Source organism: Prionailurus bengalensis, chromosome C1, assembly GCF_016509475.1.
Source record: "Prionailurus bengalensis isolate Pbe53 chromosome C1, Fcat_Pben_1.1_paternal_pri, whole genome shotgun sequence".
Lineage (NCBI taxonomy): Eukaryota > Metazoa > Chordata > Mammalia > Carnivora > Felidae > Prionailurus > Prionailurus bengalensis.
The window spans coordinates 79157536-79181636 of NC_057345.1; the positions used below are offsets into that span (position 1 = coordinate 79157536).

The 24101-nt window shown below is 40.7% G+C and overlaps 1 protein-coding gene across 1 annotated transcript in view; it reads right to left on the bottom strand.

Moving 5' to 3' along the window:
- Window positions 1-20300, bottom strand: part of DIPK1A (divergent protein kinase domain 1A) — a 113803-nt gene extending 93503 nt beyond the window's left edge. Inside the window, exon 1 of the mRNA XM_043575575.1 lies at window positions 20210-20300. Within this exon, the coding sequence (XP_043431510.1) occupies window positions 20210-20263 (54 nt within the window). The 5' untranslated portion in view covers window positions 20264-20300. The remainder of the gene's footprint in view (window positions 1-20209) is intronic.
- Window positions 20301-24101: the final 3801 nt, after the last annotated feature.

A 24101-nucleotide genomic window follows, 5' to 3' on the forward strand; every position in this document is an offset into this window, starting at 1 on the left:
TCTATCCCTACTTTAGTTTTCATAATGTTAAATGGTGAGGAACCTGCTTCACATAAATGAGGGAGGAGAATGGACGTCTTGTTAGAGCAATTATTTCTCAATGCTTCAAACTTTTTTGAACAATGTAAAATAAATATAACAGTAACCTACTATCAAAAATATACTTAATAGTCTATTAGTTAATTAGCAAACCAATTAGGCTTTCTTTCAGTTTTGTGAGAACAAAAAAATTGGTAATTATTTGAATTGCAAAAGGAACTATTATCCATCGTTACTTGAGACAGTGTTACTTAATCCTCCACTATCTTCGCACAGATACCAGTATTCTCCATTGCCCTTTGGTGTCCTGGTGTTTTTACATCCGGGGACCTTTGTGAGATATGAACTAGAGCAATATGCCTTTCTTTTGTAATCATGTGAGAAGGGCAACAGTGAAAGAGAAGTGGGAGAACAGACCCCACACCTCCATCAGAAGCACATTCCTCGGGAAGAATAATGTTAGGAAAAGTATGTGGGGAATGTAAAGACCTACAAATGGCTCCCTTAAACCAGGCCCCACACTCCTTGAAAAGCGTACCCATTTAAAGATAAAAGTAAAGGGCTCCTGGGTGGCTCAGTCGGTTGAGCGTCAGACTTCAGCTTAGGTCATGATCTGGCAGTCCGTGAGTTCGAGCCCCGCATCTGGCTTTGTGCTGACAGCTCAGAGCCTGGAGGCTGCTTTGGATTCTGTGTCTCCCTCTCTCTCTGTTCCTCCCCCACTCACACTCTGTCGCTCTCTCAAAAATAAATAAACATTAAAAAAAAATTTTTTTTTAAAGATAAAAGTGAATGTGCATCTGCAGCCCACAGTACCAGCACCAGCACAGGGACTCCATGGAAGTGAGCAGTACATGATTTTTGATGAGAGAAAACTGAAAGAGCAAAATGATAAGCACCAAAAATAGCAACACGATATATCAAAGGAAGAACCCCACCTAAAAGCTAAGAATCAGACTGAAGCAAATTAAGTTGTTGCTTAAAGCATAATAATTAAAGCCTTTAAATTTACCAAACCATTCTGCTATTACAGAATAAAAAGGCTTGTTTATCCCTTCTTCTCTGTCCTAGGGGAATAAATTATCTCATGAGTCTTTTACTTCACCAAAGTGCTATTTAAAAGCTGACGAAATGTTTAAGCAATTGATTACATTAATAAAAAAGTCTTTACAGGACAGAGGTACGATCAAACCCAAAGGGTAGGTAACACTGATTAAGAGGAAAGGATATGCTCTCTGACAGTAATGCCAAGGTCACAATTTTTGCCTGCCTGTCTCCTGCTCTTTAGTTAGATCTCAGATTATTATCCCTTCCACAAGAAGGTTCTCCAACAAGCTGGCCAAATAGATGTCCTGATACTCATTATCACATAACCTATTTCAATTATTGCATTGTACACATAGCTGCCCAATGTTTTTGTTGCTTATTTTTTTAAATGCATTTATTATTTATTCACCAGTGCCAAAACAACTCCAAAAACTCCCAAAAGCAACATGTGAATTCTATGAGAGCAGAGATCTATCATGTCACTGCTGCAAGTTCAGTGCTTACCTGGTACCGAGCACATAATAACCTTGTTGATGATAGCCTATAGAAATCAGGCACAATGGGAATGCAAGCTGGTGCAGCTACTCTGGAAAACAGTATGGAGGTTCCTCAAAAAACTAAAAATAGAACTACCCTACGACCCAGCATCTGCATTACTAGGCATTTATCCACGGGATACAGGTGTGTCGTTTCGAAGGGACACATGCACCCCCATGTTTACAGCAGCAATATCAACCATAGCCAAAGTATGGAAAGAGCCCGAATGTCCATCGATGGATGAATGGATGAAGAAGATGTGGTATGTATATGTATATGTATATGTATATGTATATATGTATATATATATATACATGCATATATATATATATACATACATACATACATATACATATACATATACATACATACATATATATATACATACATACACACACACACACACACATACTCACACAATGTAGTATTACTTGGCAATCAAAAAGAATGAAATCTTGCCATTTGCAACTATGTGGATGAATTGTTGGGTATTATGCTAAGTGAAATCAGTCAGTCAAAGAAAGACAAAAATCATATGACTCATATGAGGACTTTAATAGACAAAACAGATGAACATAAGGGAAGGGAAACAAAAATAATATAAAAACAGGCAGGGGGACAAAACATAAGAGACTCATAAATATGGAGAACAAACTGAGGGTTACTGGAGGGGTTGTGGGAGGGAGGATGAGCTAAATGGGTAAAGGGCACTAAGGAATCTACTCCTGAAATCATTGTTGCACTATATGCTAACTAATTTGGGTGTAAAATTTAAAAAACAAAAAGTAAAATTTAAAAAAAAAAAAAAAGAGGGGCGCCTGGGTGGCGCAGTCGGTTAAGCGTCCGACTTCAGCCGGGTCACGATCTTGCAGTCCGTGAGTTCGAGCCCCGCGTCGGGCTCTGGGCTGATGGCTCGGAGCCTGGAGCCTGTTTCTGATTCTGTGTCTCCCTCTCTCTCTGCCCCTCCCCGTTCATGCTCTGTCTCTCTCTGTCCCAAAAATAAATAAACGTTGAAAAAAAAAAAAAAAGAAATCAGACACAAAATTGATGATAATTCTAAGACTCTAATCTTTGAGTAGTTTTTTCTCTTTTTTACTAAAGTAAACTGTTGATATTATATAAGATTTTCTGAAAATTGTGTCATTACATCTTTATTCCTCTGAAGTTATTTACCCTAATTCTCTTGTCTTTATTGAAATAATTTATAAATTATGTAATGCTTAAATAAACATTGCAGCCATTAAGACAAACAGGTTAGGTAAATATTCATAAGACAGATAGTTTAAAATTCACATCGGGGAGTGGGGTGGGAGGGAGGGGAAAGTGTGTGATGGGCATTGAGGTGGGCACCTGTTGGGATGAGCAATGGGTGTTGTATGGAAACCAATTTGACAATAAATTTCAAAAAATAAATAAATGAAAATTTAAAAAAAGGAAAATAAAATAAATAAAATAAAATAAAATTCACATCAGGATTTTCAGTTCAAGATGGTAGATTAAAGATGTGTGTTTACTACTTACAGCTTACAAAACCACACTCAAGGGAGAACAAAAGGAAAGAAAAGTTAAGGGGTTCACCAGTGGATGAAAGATACAACACAATTTCTAGAATTCAAAAAGCAGATGGAATTGTGTTGATGGATGAGACAGCCAGAGAAAGCCACAGCCCACAAGGCAACCTAAGAAGAGCTGGAAGCCAAAATGCTTGTTGGAATGCTGGGAGGAATCTAGAGAGCCAATCTGCCCTGGAACACCTGATGGCTCTGGGCTCTAGGCCAGCAGGTACAAGGGAGAGAGAAGGGAGAAGTGGGGCTAAAGACAGTGGGAATAATTGAAGGTCTGTACTTAGAACTGTGCTGGTTGGCATCCGCATCTACTTCCCCCACCCCCACACAGATCACAGGCATCCTGGCATTAATCCTCAGTTGAAAAGCCAGATAATTGAAAGAACAAATGACCTGGGGAAAGTAAAGGCATCTAGGGGGAGTGTGCCCACAGTAGAGCACTCCTCCAGCACAAGGTCAGGGTCTGAGCACAGGCCTAGAGCAAGCAGACCAGTCAAGGCATCTTGCCCTACACTGAGGGCTCAGTCAGCCATCCACACAGGTGATAGGTCTAGGGGGAAAAGAGACCAACTTTTAAAATGGCATAGAAGGGGTACCTGGGTCGCTCAGTTGGTTGAGCATCTGACTTTGGCTCAGGTCATGGTCTCACAGTTTGTGGGTTTGAGACCCACATCAGGCTCCGTACTGACAGCCTGGAGCTCAGAGCCTGGAGCCTGCTTTGGATTCTGTGTCTCCTTCTCTCTCTGCCCCTTCCCTGCTCATGCTTTGTCTCTCTCTGTCTCTCAAAAATAAATGTCAAAAAAATTTTTTTAAATAAAAAAATGGAAAATAAAATGGCACAGAAAATAGGGGCACCTGGGTGGCTCAGTTGGTTAAGCCTCTGACTTCAGTTCAGGTCATGATCTCACAGTTTGTGAGTTCAAGTCTTGAGTTGGGCTCTGTGCTGACAGCTCAGAGCCTGGAGCCTGAAGCCTGCTTCAGATTCTGTATCTCCATCTCGCTCTCTGCCCCCCCCCCCACTTGTGCTTGGTCTCTGTCTCTCTCTCAAAAATAAACATTAAAAAAAATAATAAATGGCACAGAAAATCCATATCAGTTCCTCAGTCCTTCTTTCTTAAAATATGAATAGACAACCAAGGATTACCAGGCACATGGGGAAATCCAGCAGCATGAGAAAGAACTGAGAAAAACACATAAAGAATAGGAAACCACAAATAAGGAACAAATAACTTGGAAGAACTCTTTTGAATTTAGTTTAAAATTCTTAGAATTTTTTTATTTTTTTACTGTTTATTTATTTTTTGAGAGAGAGAGAGAGCAAGGAAGGGGCAGAGAGAGAGGGAGACAGAGAATCTGAAGCAGGCTCCGCCCTGACAGGCTGACAGCAGCAAGCCTGATGTGGAGTTTGAACTCATGAACCACGAGTTCACAACCTGAACTGAAGTCAGACGCTCAACTGACTGAGCTACCCAGGCACCCCTAAAATTCTCAGTATTTAAAGAGTGATTGGAAAATGAAAGCAAATCTGGGGCGCCTGGGTGGCACAGTCGGTTAAGAGTCCGACTTCAGCCAGGTCACGATCTCGTGGTCCGTGAGTTCGAGCCCCGCATCGGGCTCTGGGCTGATGGCTCGGAGCCTGGAGCCTGTTTCCGATTCTGTGTCTCCCTCTCTCTCTGCCCCTCCCCCGTTCATGCTGTGTCCCAAAAATAAATAAACGTTGAAAAAAAAAATTTTTTTTTTAAAAAAAAGAAAATGAAAGCAAATCAACAGATGATCTAGAAAGCAAAATTGAGAAACACAGAATGAGACTATATGGATAAAAATATGGAAATAATAGAGAAACTATAAGAGACATAAACAGTCAATCTAAGAGGTACAACATTTGACTAATAAGAGCCCCAAAAAGAGGGAACAGAAAAAAGAGAGGGGAAAACTATTTAACAAATAATAGAATTCCCCCAGAGCTGAAGAAAGACCCGAGTCTTAAGACTGGAAGGGCTCAGTAAGTACTCAATACAACTAACTGATAAAAGACCTACATCTATACATTTCCTCATGGAATTTCAAAACAAGTATAAAAAAGAGACCCTGAACAAGGAACAAAGGTCACCCAGAAAGGATCGATAAACAAACTAGCTTCTTGTCAGCAACAGAGGATGTTAGAAAACAATGGAACCACGTCTTCACATTTTCTAAAGGAAATTATTTTCGGCCTGAATTCTACACCCAGCCCAACTACAAACAAGTTCTAAGATACAATATATACAGTTTTAGACATGACTCAGAAAGTTTATTTCCCACATATCCTTTCTAAAGAACTTATTTCAGGATACACTCCAGTAAAATGATGGCAAAATCAGGACAGTAAAAGTGGATCCTGTGGAAGACAGGATCCTGAGAAAAGTGATTCCAACCCAGGAGAAGAGTGGAGGGAGATCCTTGTAACACAGCTGTCTGGTAACCTAGAAAAGCAGTTGGTTACAAAGGGGGATGCCGCAGAATAGAAAACATAACTGAATGTATATAGGAAGTGAGGCTATGACAAAGGCATATTATTATACCAAAAAAAAAAAATTAGAAGAAGAAAGGCAACTAGAAACTTCCTGGAAAAAAAAAAAAAAAGAGGCACAAAGAAGCTACATTTCAAATATGAAGCAAGCTTACATTTACCCCAGTTGATAAGGAATTAACAGAGTACGAGAAAAGAGGATCTGGTTGTTATTGATCATAGAATCTTGAGAGTCCACAGTTCATTACTCTGGGCTTTGAGAGAAGAAAATGTAATCCTAGCACACAAATTGGCTCTACACTAAATATTTATAGAATCATATTTTACGGAATACTAAAAATAGAGATGCTCTTCATCTTAGGCCAGAACTAACTTTGATACATTTGGTGTCAAGACAAATTTCAGGATCCTAAAAGAAATCCTGGTCAAAAGTGTTTCACTCTTATTTTCTGTGTACATGGCACGAGATGATAAACAATTCCTATTTGCAGTACTCTCCCTAAAGGTGACAGTTGTTCATTACTCAAATGGTCCAGCACTCCAGAACTAGCTCAGTTCACTTGGATTTGTGGGCAGATGTCAGAAGAAATGTCTGCTCCCCACAGCTGAGCAGACAGTCATCCAGAAAAATAAGGTATATTGACTATTCAGGGAAGAAACTGTGCCCCATAGTAATCACAAATCATAACTCTGTTACTTTAATACAGATCTCAAAGGATAGGCTTTTGAATTATTCTTTAATAGGAATATTAAAAAACAAGCAAGGAGCACCTAGCTGGCTCAGTTGGTTAAGCATTCAACTCTTGAATTTGGCTCAGGTCATGATCTCATGGTTCATGTCTGTCAGCACAGAGCCTGCTTGGGATTCTCTCTCTTCCTCTCCCTCTGCCCCTCCCCTGCTTGCATGCTCTCTCTCTTTCTCTCCTTCCCTCCCTCCCTCTCTCTCTCTCTCTCTCTCTCTCTCTCTCTCTCTCTCTCAAAATAAATAAACTTAAAAAAAAGCAAACAAGTATGATTTCTAAGCAAAAAGAAAGTTTTTATTTATAGGGAATGAGCAAACATCACATGTTCTCTTCCCCACTGGCAGAAATATGGTTTAGCTTTTCGAAAAGGGCAAATCCTTGCAGTAATTTGCTTAATAACAAGAAGGATTTGTCCTTGTCTGTTAATCCTACTGCTTTCCTGACAAGGAGAAAGTAACTTCATGCTGCAGTCAGTGGGTCTCAGGTTCATAAGGGAGATTTTCCTTTATAGGAATAATTAGCAGGTCATAACAGTATGATACTATTTATAGTTTTCATCTTTTAGATTCAACTTATATGGAGCTTTGGTTGTCCTTGGTAATAGGACAAAATATAAAAGTTATCAACTTTGACAATATGAAAGTGTCGCTGACAGAAAGTGAGAAAAACAGATGGAAAAAGAAGCACATGTTCTAATGCCCCTTTTTGAAAATGGGGGAGTCAACAAAGATTGTCAAAAGTGGACGAAATGAGAATCACTGTCAGTGTCTAAAGTTACTAAGTTAAGTGCAGAGGAAGTAAAATTATAATACGACTGCTGTATCAAGCACTGGAAGAGAGAATGGGAGGACTATAGTATAAGAGGGCTGAACACTCATTTTTTAAAGTGGGAAGTCAATAGATATTATCTGAAATTGATTAAAAAAACATAAAATTCTGTTATTTGGAGGAAATAATCTTTTTGATTGTATAACTCTCAGGAAAATATCTCAAAGCACAAACCTCTAACATTTGTATATTTACTTATATTCTATATAAACTTATGACTATATTAATCTATTACATACCTGTTATGACTTACACAAAAATAGATGTTAAAAGTATATCAGAGGGGTGCCCAGGTGGCTCAGTCGGTTGAGCGTCCGACTTCGGCTCAGGTCACGATCTCACAGTTTGTGAGTTCGAGCCCCGTGTCGGGCTCTGTGCTGACAGCTCAGAGCCTGGAGGCTGCTTCAGATTCTGTGTCTCCCTCTCTCTCTGCCCCATCCCCACTCATGCTCTGTCTCTCTCTGTCTTAAAAATAAATAACACATTAAAAAAATTTTTTTTACAAAAGTATATCAGAATAATTTTGAATAGATTTTTTTATCGGGAGGGAATACTTACTGTAGTAATAAACCAGAAACAGAAAATAATTAGCTATTCTGACAAAAATAAATATTTTAAGATATAAAAAAGTATATGAGAATAAAGCACCTCCTAGGATGTATACAGTTCCTTTCAAACATAGAGCTCTAGAAGTTAGAGGTATAGTTACCAGGAAATCCAAAAAGATAAGTGGTTCAAAGATGCTACCTTTCAGGAGTAAAGCTGGGGATAAGGAGAAGTAGAAGGGGAGAACGATAATTTGCATCATAAGCTCACCTATATTATTTTACTTATTATATACATGTTTTCTTTTGTACAAAAAATTAATCTAATCAGTCCCATAAACTATCTCTGCTAGTGTTTATGCTGATTCATTCAACAAATATTTACTGAGCATCTAGTCTTGGCTAAGCACAGAGGATAGAGGAGGGCAACGGACATCTTGGCTCTCAAGGAAATCGAGCCTGGGACCAAAGAAAGCTGTAAAAACTGCTGGTGACAAACAAGTATCATTGTATGTGCTGGATATCATGCACACACAGTCTGGAGCACAAAAGAGGCACACTAATACTGTGTGGGGTGTTAGGGAAGGATTGCTAAGAGGTCACTTCCTCTTCAAGTCAAAACCTGAAGGGCAAGTAGAAAACTAAGAATAAACCAGGTAGACAGGAATGCAGGGAAATGGGGAAGGGTATCCTAGGGCAAAGCAGAAAAGGGAGGGCAGACAGGCTGACACATAAGCATGGTGTGTTGGCAAACTGCAAGTTTTTCAGGATTGCTAGAGCTTTAAACGGTGCATAAGGTGGTAGTGGCAGGAATGAAATGGCAAGACAGGAAGGGACCAGACATGGAGGGCCATGCTCAGAACTCTGCGTAGTCTCCTGAAGGCAGTAGAACGTCATTAAAGGATTTCATCAAAAGGGAGGGAGACTAGATCAGATTTGCATTTGGGGGAAGATGACTCTGGAAGCAATGTGGAAGATGGAGCTAAAAGGGTATAAATGAGGCCGGAAGGCCATTCTGGAGGCTATTATAGTGGGCCTAACGACACATAAGGAGAGAATCATGGTATCAGCAGGAGACAGATGGCCAATAGATACATGAAAAAGTACTTATCATTACTAATCACTGGGGAAATGCTCTTTAGTAACTGGAGAGTATCACTAACTGAAAGGGAAAGAAGCAAGTTTTGAGGGGGTGGAGTTTAGGTTAGGACATGTTAAATACGAAGTGCCATCTAAAGGTAGATATCAAATAAGCAAATCTAAAGTTCTGGGGGAGAGGTTTGGACTGGTGATATAGAGTTGAGACCCATTAATATTTGGGTTGTAGTGGAAGTCACGTGAAGAGCTACAATTACCAACAGAGCTTGTACAAAATGAGAAGTAGAAGAAGGCTGGAATCTTGGGGAAAGTGGGGAGCAAAAGACTAAAGTAACTGAAAGGAAAGGGCAGGAGTATCCACAAAGAATGAAGGAAGGTCAGAGCAATAAGGAGATGGTAAATGAGCCAAGAAGAGCAGCTGAAAAGACAGCTCTTGGCATCCTGACTGAATAGGGAAAGGAGGAAAGCCAGAGCGGGGTGGATGGACTGGAAGACATGGGTGTGCAAAGGCCTCAGTTGTGATGATAACACGAGGGTGATGGTGAAAGTAAAGAATAGGAATGCAAGAGAGAAGTGTGTGCTTAGTGTGGGCTACAGGAGCTCAGTATCTTAGAGTGGTTACAGAATATTTTTGAACACATGGAAAAACATGTACATTGTATCATTTTGCACAACCTGAGTATATGCTCAGGGAAAAGGAGAAGATCAGGGTAATAAACAGGCTCTGCATTCACTGGGGACAAATTTAGTTTTACTGGATCAGGTGTGACTAAAAATGTTGTCAGCTGATACAGTAAAACAAAACCAAGTGTTATCTTCTTTAAGGGGTTAAGAACAACTTTAATTATAGTAATAAAGAGAAATAAGTTACTTTTTTATTTTTGAGAGAGAGGGAGAGAGCACAAGCGAGCAGGGTGGTGGGGGGGAGAGGGAGAAAGAGAATGTTAAGCAGGCTCCACGCCCCGTGCAGAGCCCACACAACACAGGGCTGGATGATCATGAAATCATGACCTGAGCCAAAAGCAAGAGTCTGATGCTTAACTGACTGAGCTACTCAGGCACCCCATAAGTTACATTTTTTTTTTCTAGGAACAAACTCAAGGAACCCATAAGTTACATTTTAAAGAATGTTTTCCTAGGGTTCATAAAGTGAAATTTTGTACTCTTACTTTAGTTTGTATAACAGTACAAAAGATTTAAGAATAGTATCTACTGTAAAAACAAATATTTTCACACAGCAGCTATTTGTGTCTTCCTTCCTTTAATAAATATCCATGATTCTTCCCATAGTAGTTGTTGGAACAATAAATACAATTCTCTTGGGGTGCGTGCTGACTCAGTCAGAAGAGCATGTGCACAACTCTTGATCTCAGGGTCATGAGTTCAAGTTCCATGTTGGGTGTAGAGATTACTAAAAAAAAAAAATAAACTTAAAACAACACAACTCTTATAAAATCTATTATATGACAACATCTTCAAACCTAATAGCAATGGGAAAGACATGAATAAAATATTGTAGGAAATGAATGATTTTTTTAATTGTCAGAATTCAGTTGTATTCTTTTTGTGGTAGGCAGAATTCTAAAGATGTCTCCCAAGATTCCCACCCCCTTGGTTACTGAATCAAACACTAATCTGTGTATGAAGAGACTTGGCAGTTGGAATTAAGGTTACTCATCAGCTGACTTTAAAGCAGAGATATCCTCGGTTAACTGGGTGTACCCAATGTGACCCCTTAACAGCAGAAGAGAAAGGCAGAAGAGCCAGAGCAATGAGGCAGAGAGGAAATCAGAGAGATATGAAGCATGCAAAGGCTCTACCACTCTCATGGGCTTTCTATATGGAGAAAGGAAGCCATGAACCAAAGAGTGTAGGTGGCCTCTAGAAGTTGAGAACAACCCCAGCCAACAGTCAGAAAGGAAATGGACACCTCAGCCCAAGTATGGAACTGAATTCTAACGACAACCTAAAAGAGTCCAGTACTCCAGAAAGAAAGTCAACCCTAATGACACCTTGATTTCAACCTTTGAAACCTGGAGCAGTGAATGAGCAGGCCAAACTGTACTCAAACTTCTAACCTACAGAACTGTGAGATAAGGGTACAAACAAATGGGTGTTGTATTAAGCTGCTCAATTTGTGGTAATTTATTCCAGGAACACTGGAAGACTAACACACTTTCTTTAATTGCTGGCTTCAAATGTGCTCTATCAAATCTCATTTTCCTGACCTTTCATGTAACTTTGGACAGAGTTCACACATTTCCAATAATACTCAGTTATTATGAAATCCAGTTTAATTTATTTTCCCCCAACCTTCTATTTTGAAAATCCTTAAATCTACAGAAACTTTAAAAGAATAGTGCAAAAAATACCCTTATACCTATATTCATCAATTGCTAACATTGTCCTACATTTGCTTTCTTTGTCATTCTCTCTAAACATACATAAATATCTCTACCTCTCCTGCTTTCTTTTTCTCTGTATCAGTGGTCCTCAACTAGGAACAATTTTGCCTTTCAGAGGACATCTAGCAATGTTTGGAGACATTTTGACTGTCATTACTGGGGGGTGGGGAGGAGGATGCTACTGGTATCTAAAGGGTAGAGGCCAGGGATGCTGCTAAATATCCTACAAAACAAAGCCCCACACCACAAGGAATTATCCAGCCCTAAATGTCAATAGTGCCAAGGTTAAGAAACACTGCTCTTTATATATGTATACACAAATGTATTTTCCTGAACTATTTGAAAGTAAATTATAGGCATTATGACATTTTTTTATGCGAAATACTTCAGTTTACACCTTCTAAAAATAAAGACACTCTCCTATATAATACAATTTAACAATGATAACAATGATACAATAATAATATCCAATGTATAGTTCATTTTCAATTTCCCCATTATCTCAAAAAAATCCTTTAGCACATTGTATTCAAAATCCTAGACCCAGGGTGCCTGGGTGGCTCAGTCAGTTAAGCATCCAACTTCAGCTCAGGTCATAATCTCAGAGTCCGTGAGTTCAAGACCCACATCAGGCTCTGTGCTGACAGCTCAGAGCCTAGAGCCTGCTTCAGATTCTGTGTCTCCCTCTCTCTACCCCTCCCCTGCTCACACTCTGTCTCTCTCTCTCTCAAAAAATAAATAAACATTAAAAAAAAAAAACCACCAAAATCCTAGATCCAATCAATGGTACAGAGGTTGGCATATTGGTCAATATTTCAAATTTAAAATAAATAAGAAGCTCTAATTTCAAGCAACTGGGGGCAGGCAGTAAAACTTATGGTCCCAGCTCTAGGATCTATCAGTCTGTGATTCTGATACCATGTATGTCTGAAACGGATGTAGTAATTAATTCAGAAGGTTGTTAGCATGTTATAAATCTCTCTTGCAAGAATATCCTCGGACATGATTACTCAGTTCTTAGGACAGAAAGGAAACTCTATTTATAATAATCCATAACCCTGTTGAAAAAAACATCAATCTGAAACAATAAATCGAAAAGGAACTTTTTCCAAACAAGATATAAAAATGGCCAAAAAGCACATGAAAAGATACTCAACATAACTTATCATCAGGGAATTGCAAATCAAAACCACAATGAGATATCACCTCACATCCGTTAGAATGGCCACTATCAAAAAAACAAAACAAAAACAAAAACAGAAAATAACAAGTGCTGACAAGGATGTGGAAAACCTTGTATACATTGTTGGTGGGAATTTAAATGGTATAGCCACAATAAAAACCAGTATGGAGTTTCCTTAAAAAATTAAAAATAGAATTACCCTATGATTTAGCAATCTCGCTTCTGGGTATACATAATTGCAAGCAGGATCTCAAATAATGATTATAATTTCCATGTTCACTGCAGCATTAATCACAATAGCCAAGATGTGGGAGCAACTTAAATGTCCAGTGACTAATGAATGGATAAAGAAAGTGTGGTATGCACATATGGTAGAAAATTATTCAACCTTTAAAAAGAAGGAAATCTTGTCATAAACTACAAGATGGATCAATCTTGAGAACATTATGCTAAGTGGAATAAGCCAGTCATAAAACACGGACTGCATGATTCTACTTACATGGGGTATCTAAAGAAGTCAAACTCACAGAAACAAAAGCAGAATGTGGTTACCAAACTGGTAGGGAGGGGGAAATGGGGAGATGTTTAATTACAGAGTTTCAGTTTTGCAGGATAAAAAGTTCCAGAGAGCTGTTGCCAACATTGTGCATATATTAACATTATTGTACCATACACAAAAAAGTGGTAAGATAGTGGGGTGCCCAGGTGGCTCAGTTGGTTAAGCATCCGACTCTTGATTTTCAGCTCAGGCCATGATCTCACCACTCATGAGATTATGCCTCACACTGGGCTCCGTGCTGACAGTGCAGAGCCTGCTTGAGGTTCTCTCTCTCTCTCTCTCTCTCTCTCTCTCTCTCTCCCTCCCTCTCTCTCTGCCCCTCCCTCATTCTCTCGCTCTCTCTCAAAATAAATAAACTTAAAAAAAATGATAAGATGGTGAATTTCATATTATGTGTTTGTGGCCACAATAGAAAACCAAAGGAAAAAAAAAAAAAAGATAAATAGCCACAACACCATGATAACATCTAAAAAAATTATTTCATTAAATACTCAGTCAACTCACCCAACCACAAAAAGAACTACTTATTTCTGGCACACCTCGATGGTTCAGTCAGTTGAGCGTTCAACTTCAGTTCAGGTCAGGATCTTGCAGTTCATGGGTTTGAGCCCCATGCCAGGCTCTGTGCTGACAGCTCGGAGCCTGGAGCTTGCTTCAGATTCTATGTCTCCCTCTGTCTCTGCCCTTCCCCTGCTCGCTCTCTCTCTCTCTCTCTCTCTCTTTCAAAAATAAGTAAACACCTTTAAAAATGTAAAAAAAAAAAAAAACTCTTTAAAAAAAAGAACTATTTATTTCTAAAGAAAAATTAATCCACTAATATTTTGGGTTTTTTTCTTCAAATATATTCACTTTACAATATCATAGTTTTTCTAAATTCATATACTTTGTAGATCAAGATTTTTAAGGGAAAATTAGTCAAAAATATTTGAATGTCTAGAAATATGTTAAGAATGTGAGACATTTAGCTTTTCAACCAAATGATATAAAAGATGATATTTAACAGAATGGTATAGCATTGTTTTTAGAAGCAACTTTAAGAAATGAAAACATTAAAATGTACCTAACTGTAGGAGGGAGGGAGGGAGGGAGGAGGGGAGGAAGGAAGGAAGGAAAAGAAAGAAGGAAGGAAAAACTATAGACAATGTAAAACAACTTTATAATTGATCAAAATGAAAATGGAGGGGCACTGGGAAGATGACAATGAAGAAACAAACACTATTACTCTACGCTACAGCCTGAAATTATGGTGAGGATGCAATATGCCTGAGAATTCATCATTTCTTTGAATTTCTAACAGGGGTAGAAAAGCAACTAATGATAATATCAAATGATTGCATTATAATTTTATGTTTGAATTTAAGACATTATGAGATGCATACGCTCTCAATATACTCACCAGTCTCAGGAAGCTAATCAGAGTTTTAGGGATTTCATTTCAGGCAAAGGCAAAAATTTAGCTTTGAACAGCAGGTCTAACAAACTTGATGAGAACCACACCACCTATATTCTTTGGGGAATAGGGAACCACCACCTGCTCTAATTATCCTTAGATTTAAAATAATCCTGGAGGCTGAAAATGGGCAAGAAGCCATTTTACCCTAAGTACCATACTTGATAACATCATCACTTAGTACCAGTTAACCTAGTCAGTAATCCCATCTCGCACTAAATCCCATAAAATAGCCACACTAAGTTACAAAGAACCAAACCATCTACAGCAGTCATTATTTTAATGTTTATTTTTATTCTTAAGAGAGCGTGAGTGGGGGGAGGGGCTGAGAGAGAGGGAGACAGAGAATCTAAAGCAGGCTCTGCACTGACAGTAGTGTGCCCAGTGTGGGGTTTGAACTCATGAACCATGAGATCATGACCTAAGCTGAAGTTGGACACTCAACCAACTAAGCCACCCAGGCACCCCAACAGCAGTCATTTTTGAAAGACAGTACTAATATAAACCAAAGAGCCTGGTATCAGAAATGTTAAACAAGTGCCCACACCCTAATTAGAACATGCTATTTATCCTTTTTTCATGACAGCCCTACAGAACACATATTGGAACTGTTAGTCATTTTTAAGAAATTTAAAAGTTTTGCAATCTAAAGGGCTTGAAAATCTTTAGAAGTACCCGCATATCTCAAACTTCAAATTCCGTTAGAGTTGCAACAGCTTTTTAAATGCAACAGGGCATGCAGACAGAATGACTAGAGTGGAAAAATGTGTATAATCTAAATACAGAAAATTGCTCTAAATTGTCTTAACTTTCATTCTTCCAAGACTTAATGATAGTGAGAAGGAAGAAGGTATTCTAAACTAAAACTAAGGAATTATAGGCTGTGTTATCAGTCCCACTCAGACCTGAGTAAACCCTAAACAAAGTAGATCCTAATTTGTAGAAAACACACTGCTAAAAACAGATAAATGCAGGTGTCAAGCTGGGTCACCACATCCAGTGGGCCAAAAGTAGTATCACTGTAATGATGTGTGGAAGAAAAACACTGCCTAAAAATGGTCTAAACATGTTAATACACCCACAGTTTCCGATCTCGGATGCAGGACTCTACTCTGTTCAATGTGCCGCAACATTTAGCCAGTCCAGGAAGTACTATTTCTCAGGTAAATTTTCAACAAAATAGCTGGAAAGGATGGACCTATAAATTAGTATGCTCTGAGAATAATGCCTTGCCATGTTGCTCAGGTAAATGTTTGTTGGCTATCTATTTTTCAGGCAGGTCATGAGCCCTCCTGACTGACAGAGAGGCCCCACAGACAAAGTGTGCCTTCACCACTTCTCTGGAAGAAATACTCCCTGCATCAAAAAGTTGGCATTGATGGGGGCACCTGGGTGGCTCAATCAGGTAGGCATCCAACTCTTGATTTTGGCTCGGGTCATAGTCCCACGGTTAGAGGGTTTGAGCCCCGAGTTGACTCCACATTGGCAGTGCAGAGCCTGTTTGGGATTCTCTCTCTCCCTTTCTTTTTGCCTCTCCTCCTCCTCCTCCTCTTTCTCTCCCTCTCTCTCTCTCTCTCTCAAAATAAATAAATAAACATTAAAAAATACTTTAGCTGGTTGGAAGGACAAATATTATTAAAATGCCCATATTACCCAAAGCAATCTATAGATTTAATACAAGCCCTAACAAAATACCAACAGCATTTTTCACAAAGCTAGAACAAATAATCTTAAAATTTGTACAGAGCCATGAAAAACCCTGAATAGCCAAAGCAATCTTGAAAAAGAAGAACAAAACTGTAGGTATCCATAATCTCAGACTTGAAGATCTAATATGAAGCTGCAATAATCAAAACAGTATGGTACTGGCACAAAAACAGACACATAGATCAATGAAACAGAGAGCTCAGAAATAAACCCACGATTATACAGAGTTGATATACATACATATATTTATATTGCATATATGTGATAGAATATTACTCAGCCATGAAAAAGAATGACACTTTGCCATTTGCAACAACATGGATGGAGCTAAAGAGTGTAATGCTAAGTGAAAGATGTGGGTCAGAGAAAAACAAATACCATATGATTTGACCCATATGTGGAATTTAAGAAACAAAATACATGAACAAAGGGAAAAAGAACCCATCCCAAAACCAGACTCCTAACTACAGAGAATAAACTGATTGTTACCAGAGAGGAAGGAGGGTGGGAGGAATGGGTAAAATCAGTGAAGGGGATTAAGAGTACTCTTATCATGATGAACACAGAGTAATTTATGGAATTATTGATTCACTATGTTGTACATCTGAAACTAATATAATACTGTATGTTAACTATACTAGAATTAAAAATTTTTAAATAATAATTTTAAAAAACCACTCTAGTTGGAAAGAGGATATTGGCAGGAGAAATGAAACAAAATACTGATCATTGTTGAGGGTAGGTGATAGGTAGGTGAGAGTTCATTATTCTTTTCTGCTTTATGTATGTATAAAAATTTCCATAATAAAATAGTTTTAAAAGAGAAAGAAACTAGGGGCGCCTGGTTGGCTCCGTCAGTTAAGCGTCCAACTTCGGTTGAGGTCATAATCTCATGGTTTGTGGGTTCCAGCCCCACATGGGGCTCTGTGCTGACAGCTCAGAGCTGGGAGCTTACTTGCTTCAGATTCTGTGTCTCTTTCTCCCTCTGGCCCTCCCCAAGTCGTGCTCTGTCTCTCTCACTCACTCTCAAAAATAAATAAACATTAAAAAAAATTGTTTTTAAAGAGAAAGAAACTGTTCTCTTCCTCTCAAGTTGTCTTCTGCATCTTCCCTTTTCCTTCATTGCACTTACTGTTGTCATTATGTATTTCTGGATTATTTAATTAATGTTTGTCTCCCTAACTAGGCTTTAAGTTCCATAAGGACCACAAAGACATTTGCTTAGCTCCAGTAGAATTGCTTCCATCTCACAAAGTTTCTGGGATGTGACAGGCCTCCAACAAATATTAAGTAAATGACTAAGTCAATATGATAAGTCATATTATACACCTAGATCAATTACCAATAAATGCTCAATAAATAAAAGTGGGGGTGGTGGTGTAGATAGCCAGGAATCTTTGGGTGAAGGAATTCAATATATTTACCTGTATGTATTTACTACTTAAATTCACATGCTTTTCTATTTAAAATGTAGCAAAAATGTCACAAAAAATACTTAACTTCATCTAGCTCATCCTCACTATATTTATGTGATGTACTCAGTTAAGAACCACAATCTCTACTTTATGATACGGAAACTATGGAACTAAAAAGTTAGGAAGCTTTCTCAAGGTCATGATGAATCAGAAGCACAAATTCTTAAACGAACGTGATTTTATTCTCAGGAAAAATAAAACAAGAAAAGAGGAAAAGGAGTACTGTATATATTAATTCAATCTTCAGTGGCTGAGAAACTGAGTACTGTCTAATGGTCTCAGTTGGAGATATTCTGACTTTGCCCAAAACAATTTCAAGCTTGAAGCACCTAGTGGTAAAGGAATTCTAAAAAGCAGAAGATGAGGCATTTAGACAATAGGGATCAGAAAAAAAGTATGACACTTGAGTAATGTGAAGGCCTGTTTTTTAACTGGTTAAACTAAAAGAGTATAGTGAGGCACAACTAACAAGAAAATTCATAAAGACAATAAATACTAATACCAAGACACTGTTTAAAACACCAGTCCCCTGGGTTCCCAAGTTTAAAACTTATTTATCTAAAATATAATACTAGAATCAATAATTTCCTATTTAATCATTCTTTATATAGAAGTAGCCTACTGGGGCACTTGGGTGGCTGTCAGTTAAGCGTGCGACTTCAGCTCAGGTTATGATCTCAGTTTGTGAGTTCGAGTCCCGCATCCCGCTCTGTGCTGACCACTCAGAGTCTGGAGCCTGCTTTGGGGGTACTGTGTCTCCCTCTCTCCTGCTCACACTCTGTCTCTCTCTCTCTCTCCCAAGAATAAATAAACATTTTTAAAAATTAAAAAAAAAAAAGAAGTAGCCTACTAAAATATCACTATATCCCCCAAATCCTTTTGAAATGCTTAAAATCCAAGTTTACCTTATTTTAGTAATATATAATGATGTGCACATTCGAAAGGCAGAAATACCAAATGTTTGCCATTAATGGAACAACAACTATTTGCAAAACTAATCTTAATTCGGCCAATCTGAAAGCTCTTGAGGTATGGTGCCAAAAAAATGTCACAGCCCATTTATGGAGAACATTTAGAGACAAACTAATCGAAGTCTAAAATAAAGTTTACCACAAAATCTCAAAAATTAAAAATAAGTAGCTAGTTTTAGTGAAAAACATTTTAAATATCGCAATAAACTTATTTTGGGGAGAGAGTCTGGAAAGATATTCTATTGTTCATATAAAGGGTTACAAAGAGGTATCTGGCCTAGGTTGAATTCTACAGTGGGTTGCTCTACTGTTCCTTAAGCACAATTACTACTGGTGGAGCTGCTACAAGGACCCAGGACATTTAATTTTACTCCTACACCCTTCAAATAGTGGGTTGTCAAATCATGCTTCCAATCTGCAGTGCATGATTCACTGCAAGGTAACGATTTACATGTGCAATTTCCAGACAAGAATGAAAGATTTACTTGCCCCAATGGTTTCTTCTCAACTTTTAAAATAATTTGTAAAAGCGCCAGCTGAGCATGAATTCCCGTCCCCGAATAATTTTTCGATACCTTAAGCCTTTTAATGTAAGCAGTAAAAGGAATACTGTCCTCTGAATGCAGACAACGCTGCTGACCCACGCGAGGCATTGATTTGTAGTTGTTTTTCCACTGGGGTGATAGATTTGCGCTCAGCTACTCACGATGTCTACTAGGTCCCCCTGGCGACCAACTGTACATGAAGGCAGTAGTAGGGTTCGAAGACACAGACTGGCAGCGGCACAGAGGGTGGAACGGGAAATCATGAAAGATTAACACGCGAACAGTACACATGACATGACTGAGAATTACGTTTGCATTGCTGGGGTATTTGAGATCGGCACCAGACACTGTCCCCTTTCCTTTTAGAAAGCAAACACCCATCCGCCCCTCATTTGGGCTTCTGAGCCCTACCTCCCATTTAAATTACGGGTGAGATGGAAAGACCGAACCAAGGGGCTCAGCACAAGGCACACGTCGCTTCTCGGGGATTTGGAGAAACAGTGATGTGACAAATTGCCATAATTTCCTAAAATATGGTGGAATGACACACCACCTTTCCCACCACAGACCGAAGACACAGAGTCTTGAAAAGCCGACGTGCGGGGCCCACAGGGGAGGAGGAGGAGAGCACCGGACCAGGGAGAAGCCGGCGGCACGTCCCGAGTCCAGGCTGCCGAGCCTCAACTGCTAGGGGCGTAGGGTCGCACCCGGGTCACGTCTCAGGGCTCTCAGAATGCGAGGGGCACCAGGGCAAGCCCGGGCGGGGCGACCTGGGCCCCGGAGCCCGGCGGCCAGGGCGCGAGAGGCGCCGGGGCAGCTGTGGGGGGCGCGGGCAGCGCCGCCGTGGAGGCTGCGGCGCCCGGGCGGCCGGGGAGGGCGCGCCGCCAGGTGCCGGACGGCAGGGGGCAGCGGGTTTCGGGCGGGCGCCGACCCAGTGAGGGAGGAGGGAGGCGGGCGAATCCCGCGCGGCGAGGGAGGGCGCCCGGAGGGCTCGCCGCCGGCCTACCTGGAGGTAATAGGGTTTCCTTAGCCAGGCCCCCGGACAGAGACTCCTCGCCATGGTAATCACACATCGCCCCGCCGCGCCGCAGTCAGAGGCGGACCCGAGCGCAGGCGACCGGGCTCCCCGCCTCCCCCGGCCTCCCCGCCCCCAGCCCGCCCGGGCCCGCCCACTCCTCCGCCCCCGCGGCGGCGAGGGCCGGACTCCCCCCCAGCCCCTCTGCGGAGACCGCGGCCGGCCGCCCGAGGCTCTGCCTCCTGCTCTACTCGCCCCGCCGCCGCGGTTGTCAGAGCCGCTGCCGCCGACTCCGCCATAAAGGGGAGTCGCGCCTCGCCTCGGCCGACATAAATCCAACTGCGCCTCGCGCTTAAAGGGGAGGCGTGCGGAGGAGGCAGAGGGCGCCGCGGAAGCCCGGGTGTCGCACACTCCACGCGCGGAGGGGCGGGCCCGGCGAGGGGCCGCCGGCTCCCGACTCGCAACGCTGCGCTCTCCGCGCCTCCCGCCACCCAGCCACCCTTCTGGCAGGACTGACGCTCGCTATGGATAGTGCTCCTTCAGTCGGGAAGTGTCTGGGCGGGCTGCATGGAAATTTAAGGGAAGCTTGGGGTTCCTTCCGTGGGGACGGGCTCGTTCTCCCTCGCGCGCGGTGTCCGGTGCGGCCGGGGCAGGGGGCATCTGCCGCAATGGGTAAGGCCTACCGGCGAAGCCCCCGAGGACTGGGCTCTGCGCTGGTGGCGGAGCGAAAGCGGACGGGGCTCCTTTCCACTCAACTGAGTGTGCGCCTACCCCCCGCCCCCCAAGCCATTTCGCCTCTTAACGGCCTTAAACTTTTTTTTTTTAATTACCTTTTTAAAAGTCTGACTTTTGAAAAGTTCGTATTGTTTTCAAACATATAAAGAGTTTTCCTGGCCCCACCCAGGAACCCTGACTCAAAAGAAAGTAAAGTATTACTGAATTAAATGCAGTCCTGAAGATAGGAGACCTGGGACGTGGCAGAGCTACTCCGTGAAGGCTACATAACGGAGGGTGTGGTGTCTTTCTTTTGACAGTGAAGTCCAAATAAGGGAAAAAAGAACCACCCTAGTGGGAGAACAGCTGTTGATCCAAGAGACTTGTAATGAAGGAAGATGGGTTTTTGCTTCTTTTTACCCCACATACCACCTTTTCACGTGATGCCTACAAAGTTTAGGTACAACTCATTCTGGCCTGTTGCTCTGCCAAGTGTTTTCTCCAGAACCAAATCTTTACGGTGGTTTTTACCTAAACCTTGTTCTGGAGCTCTGCATTTCTGGAAAACAAAACAAAACAAAACAAAACAAAAACCTTCGTGCCTGCCCCTCCCCCAACGCACGTACTGACACGGGTTTTAAACTAGGGTAGGAAGTTATTGCTGGCAGATAAACCCATTTTTCATGGATTTTCAGTTTGGGTTAAGAAAATAGTAATTTCTGAGTTAGCTAAGAATGGATGCTCCGGGTTTAATTAATTCATTCATCCAATAAATATTAAGTACCCAGACATTATTCTATTGGGTTATAAACCTGAATAAAACACAAAAATCCCAACCCTTGTGGATATTACACTTTCAGGGTAGGGATAACAGGCAATAAATAATAAATGAAACAAGTAAAATCAAATAGGGTAATAAAGCTGATGGGGATATGAAAAAAGAAAACAGTGGAGATGAGAACTACAGGTAGTGTAGGTTTGAGGAGAAAGATCATGCATTCAATTTTGGACATGTGACATTTGAGGTCTTTTAGAAATCCAAGTGAAGTCTTGAGTAGGCAGTTGTATATATGAGTCTGGGGTTAAAGATAGTGGCTCAAGTGAGAGATACCAACATTTAGGTGATATTTATAACCATGAGACTGGACAAGGTCACCAAGAGAGTGAGTGTAAGTAGGAGAGAACCAAGGATAAAGCTGGCAAAGGAGACAGAAGGAGCAGCCAGTGAAAGAGGAGAACCCAGAGAGAGGTGCCTGGAAATCAGTGAAGATAGCGTATCAAGCAGGAATGAATGCTTATATGTAAGGACTGAGAACTAACCTTTGGATTTAGTACCATAGAGGCTATTGCTCAATGGAGCAGTGAGGGGAAATTTGATCTCTGTGGGTTGAATAAAAAATGGGAAGAGAGGAATTAGAGATGCCTAATACAATTCTTTTGAGAAGTTCTTTTGCAAAGAGGAGCCCAAAAATGGACAATAACTGGTGGTGGAAGTGGAGTCAAAAGCAGATGGACCAAAAAATTGGGAGAAATACCTATTTTTGATGAGAATTTGATGAGAATTACCTGGAAAAGATCTGGAAGAAGAAAAATTAATGTAGGGTCAAGAAGAGAGAATTGCTGGAGCAGTGTCATTGAGAGGGAAAGAGTTTGGAATCTAGCACACAAGTGACAGGATCTTCTCTTGATAGGAGCACAGGTTCCTCTATGGGAAGAGGCAAGCAGTTGGGGAGGAGGGGAGGAGGGAATCTGTGGATATCTTCTCTGATCATTTGAGTTTTCTCAGAGATAAAGAAGGTAAGGTCATCAATAGAGGGAGGTGCAGAAGAGTAACAGAGGTTTGAGAAGAGAAGGTATGAAGTAGTTATCTAGGAGAATGGGAAGATGAATGGACTAGAGAGAAAAATCATATGCTTACTGAGTGCCATAAAGGACCCACTTGAGATCATGGTCATGAATTTAAGTGACATGTCAGTGTGATTGTGGTTTGGTTTTGTTTTTGCCCAATAATAACTGGCTGCAAGGATACAGGCTCAGAGTAGGCTTAGAATTTTATTTAATCAGGTTTTACTGAGGGAAGAGGAGCAAGCAATTTGAGAATGTAAGTAAGGGAGTTACGATTCTCCGAGTTTAAGGTGGGGGAAGAGTGGGTATGTGGAGATTAAGGACAGAGAAAATATTGTTGGATCAGTGAATTGCAAGTTTTTCGAGGGACTGTAGGAGTCCAAATAAAAGGCAACAATCTAAAAAGATGTATTTTTTTATATTCACTGACAGCTTTCAAGCCCCACCTCTTCTCTTCCCTGTGGCCTACAATGTGGGAAAACTGATAAGATGGCTCCTTTGGTGCTAGCAGAAAGTTCAAACCATTCGAGACCCAGCCCACTTGAGGGAAACTTCCCTCTGGTCCTAGCCATCAATCACCATAAAACCCTGACAGTCTCCTTTCTCTTCTCCCTTAGGTTATATTTGTACCAGCCTAGGAGCCTGCCCAGCTCTCCACAGAAAGCTTCTGTGTGTGAGTAATAAAACATTTTTTTTAAGATTTTATTTTTAAATAACCTCTACACCCAACATGGGGCTCAAACTCACAAGCCTGAGACCAAGAGCTGCACACTCCACCAACTGTGCATCATAAACCTTTTCATACTCTCTTGGTACATATGTGTGGCATCATCAGTCTCAACATCCAAACCAAATTTGAGGTGGAGGAGTCTGTCCTACTTCTTCTGCAGAGTGACCACAACAACATGGGAATTAGAGTGGGATGCATGAAAACAAGATTATGGACGGGGCACCTGGATGGCTCAGTTGGTTAAGCATCCGACTTTGGCTCAGGTCATGATCTCATGGTTCATGGGTTCAAGCCCCACGTCAGGCTCCATGCTGACAGCACGGAGCCTGGAACCTGCTTCAGTTTCAGTGTTTCCCTCTCTGCCCCTCGCCTGCTCATGCTCTGTCTCTCTTTCTCTCCAAAATAAATAAAACATTTAAAAAAAAAAAACAAGATTATGGAGAAGTAATGAAGTCTAGGGTGGAATACAACAATGGCAATAAATGCCTAAAGGGTGTGGAATACAGTGTCATTGGAAGAGAGTCAAAAAGAGTGTCATAAGGATGATCTATGTATATAATAAAAACAAGACTTAGAATTAGGAGAGGTGCTAAT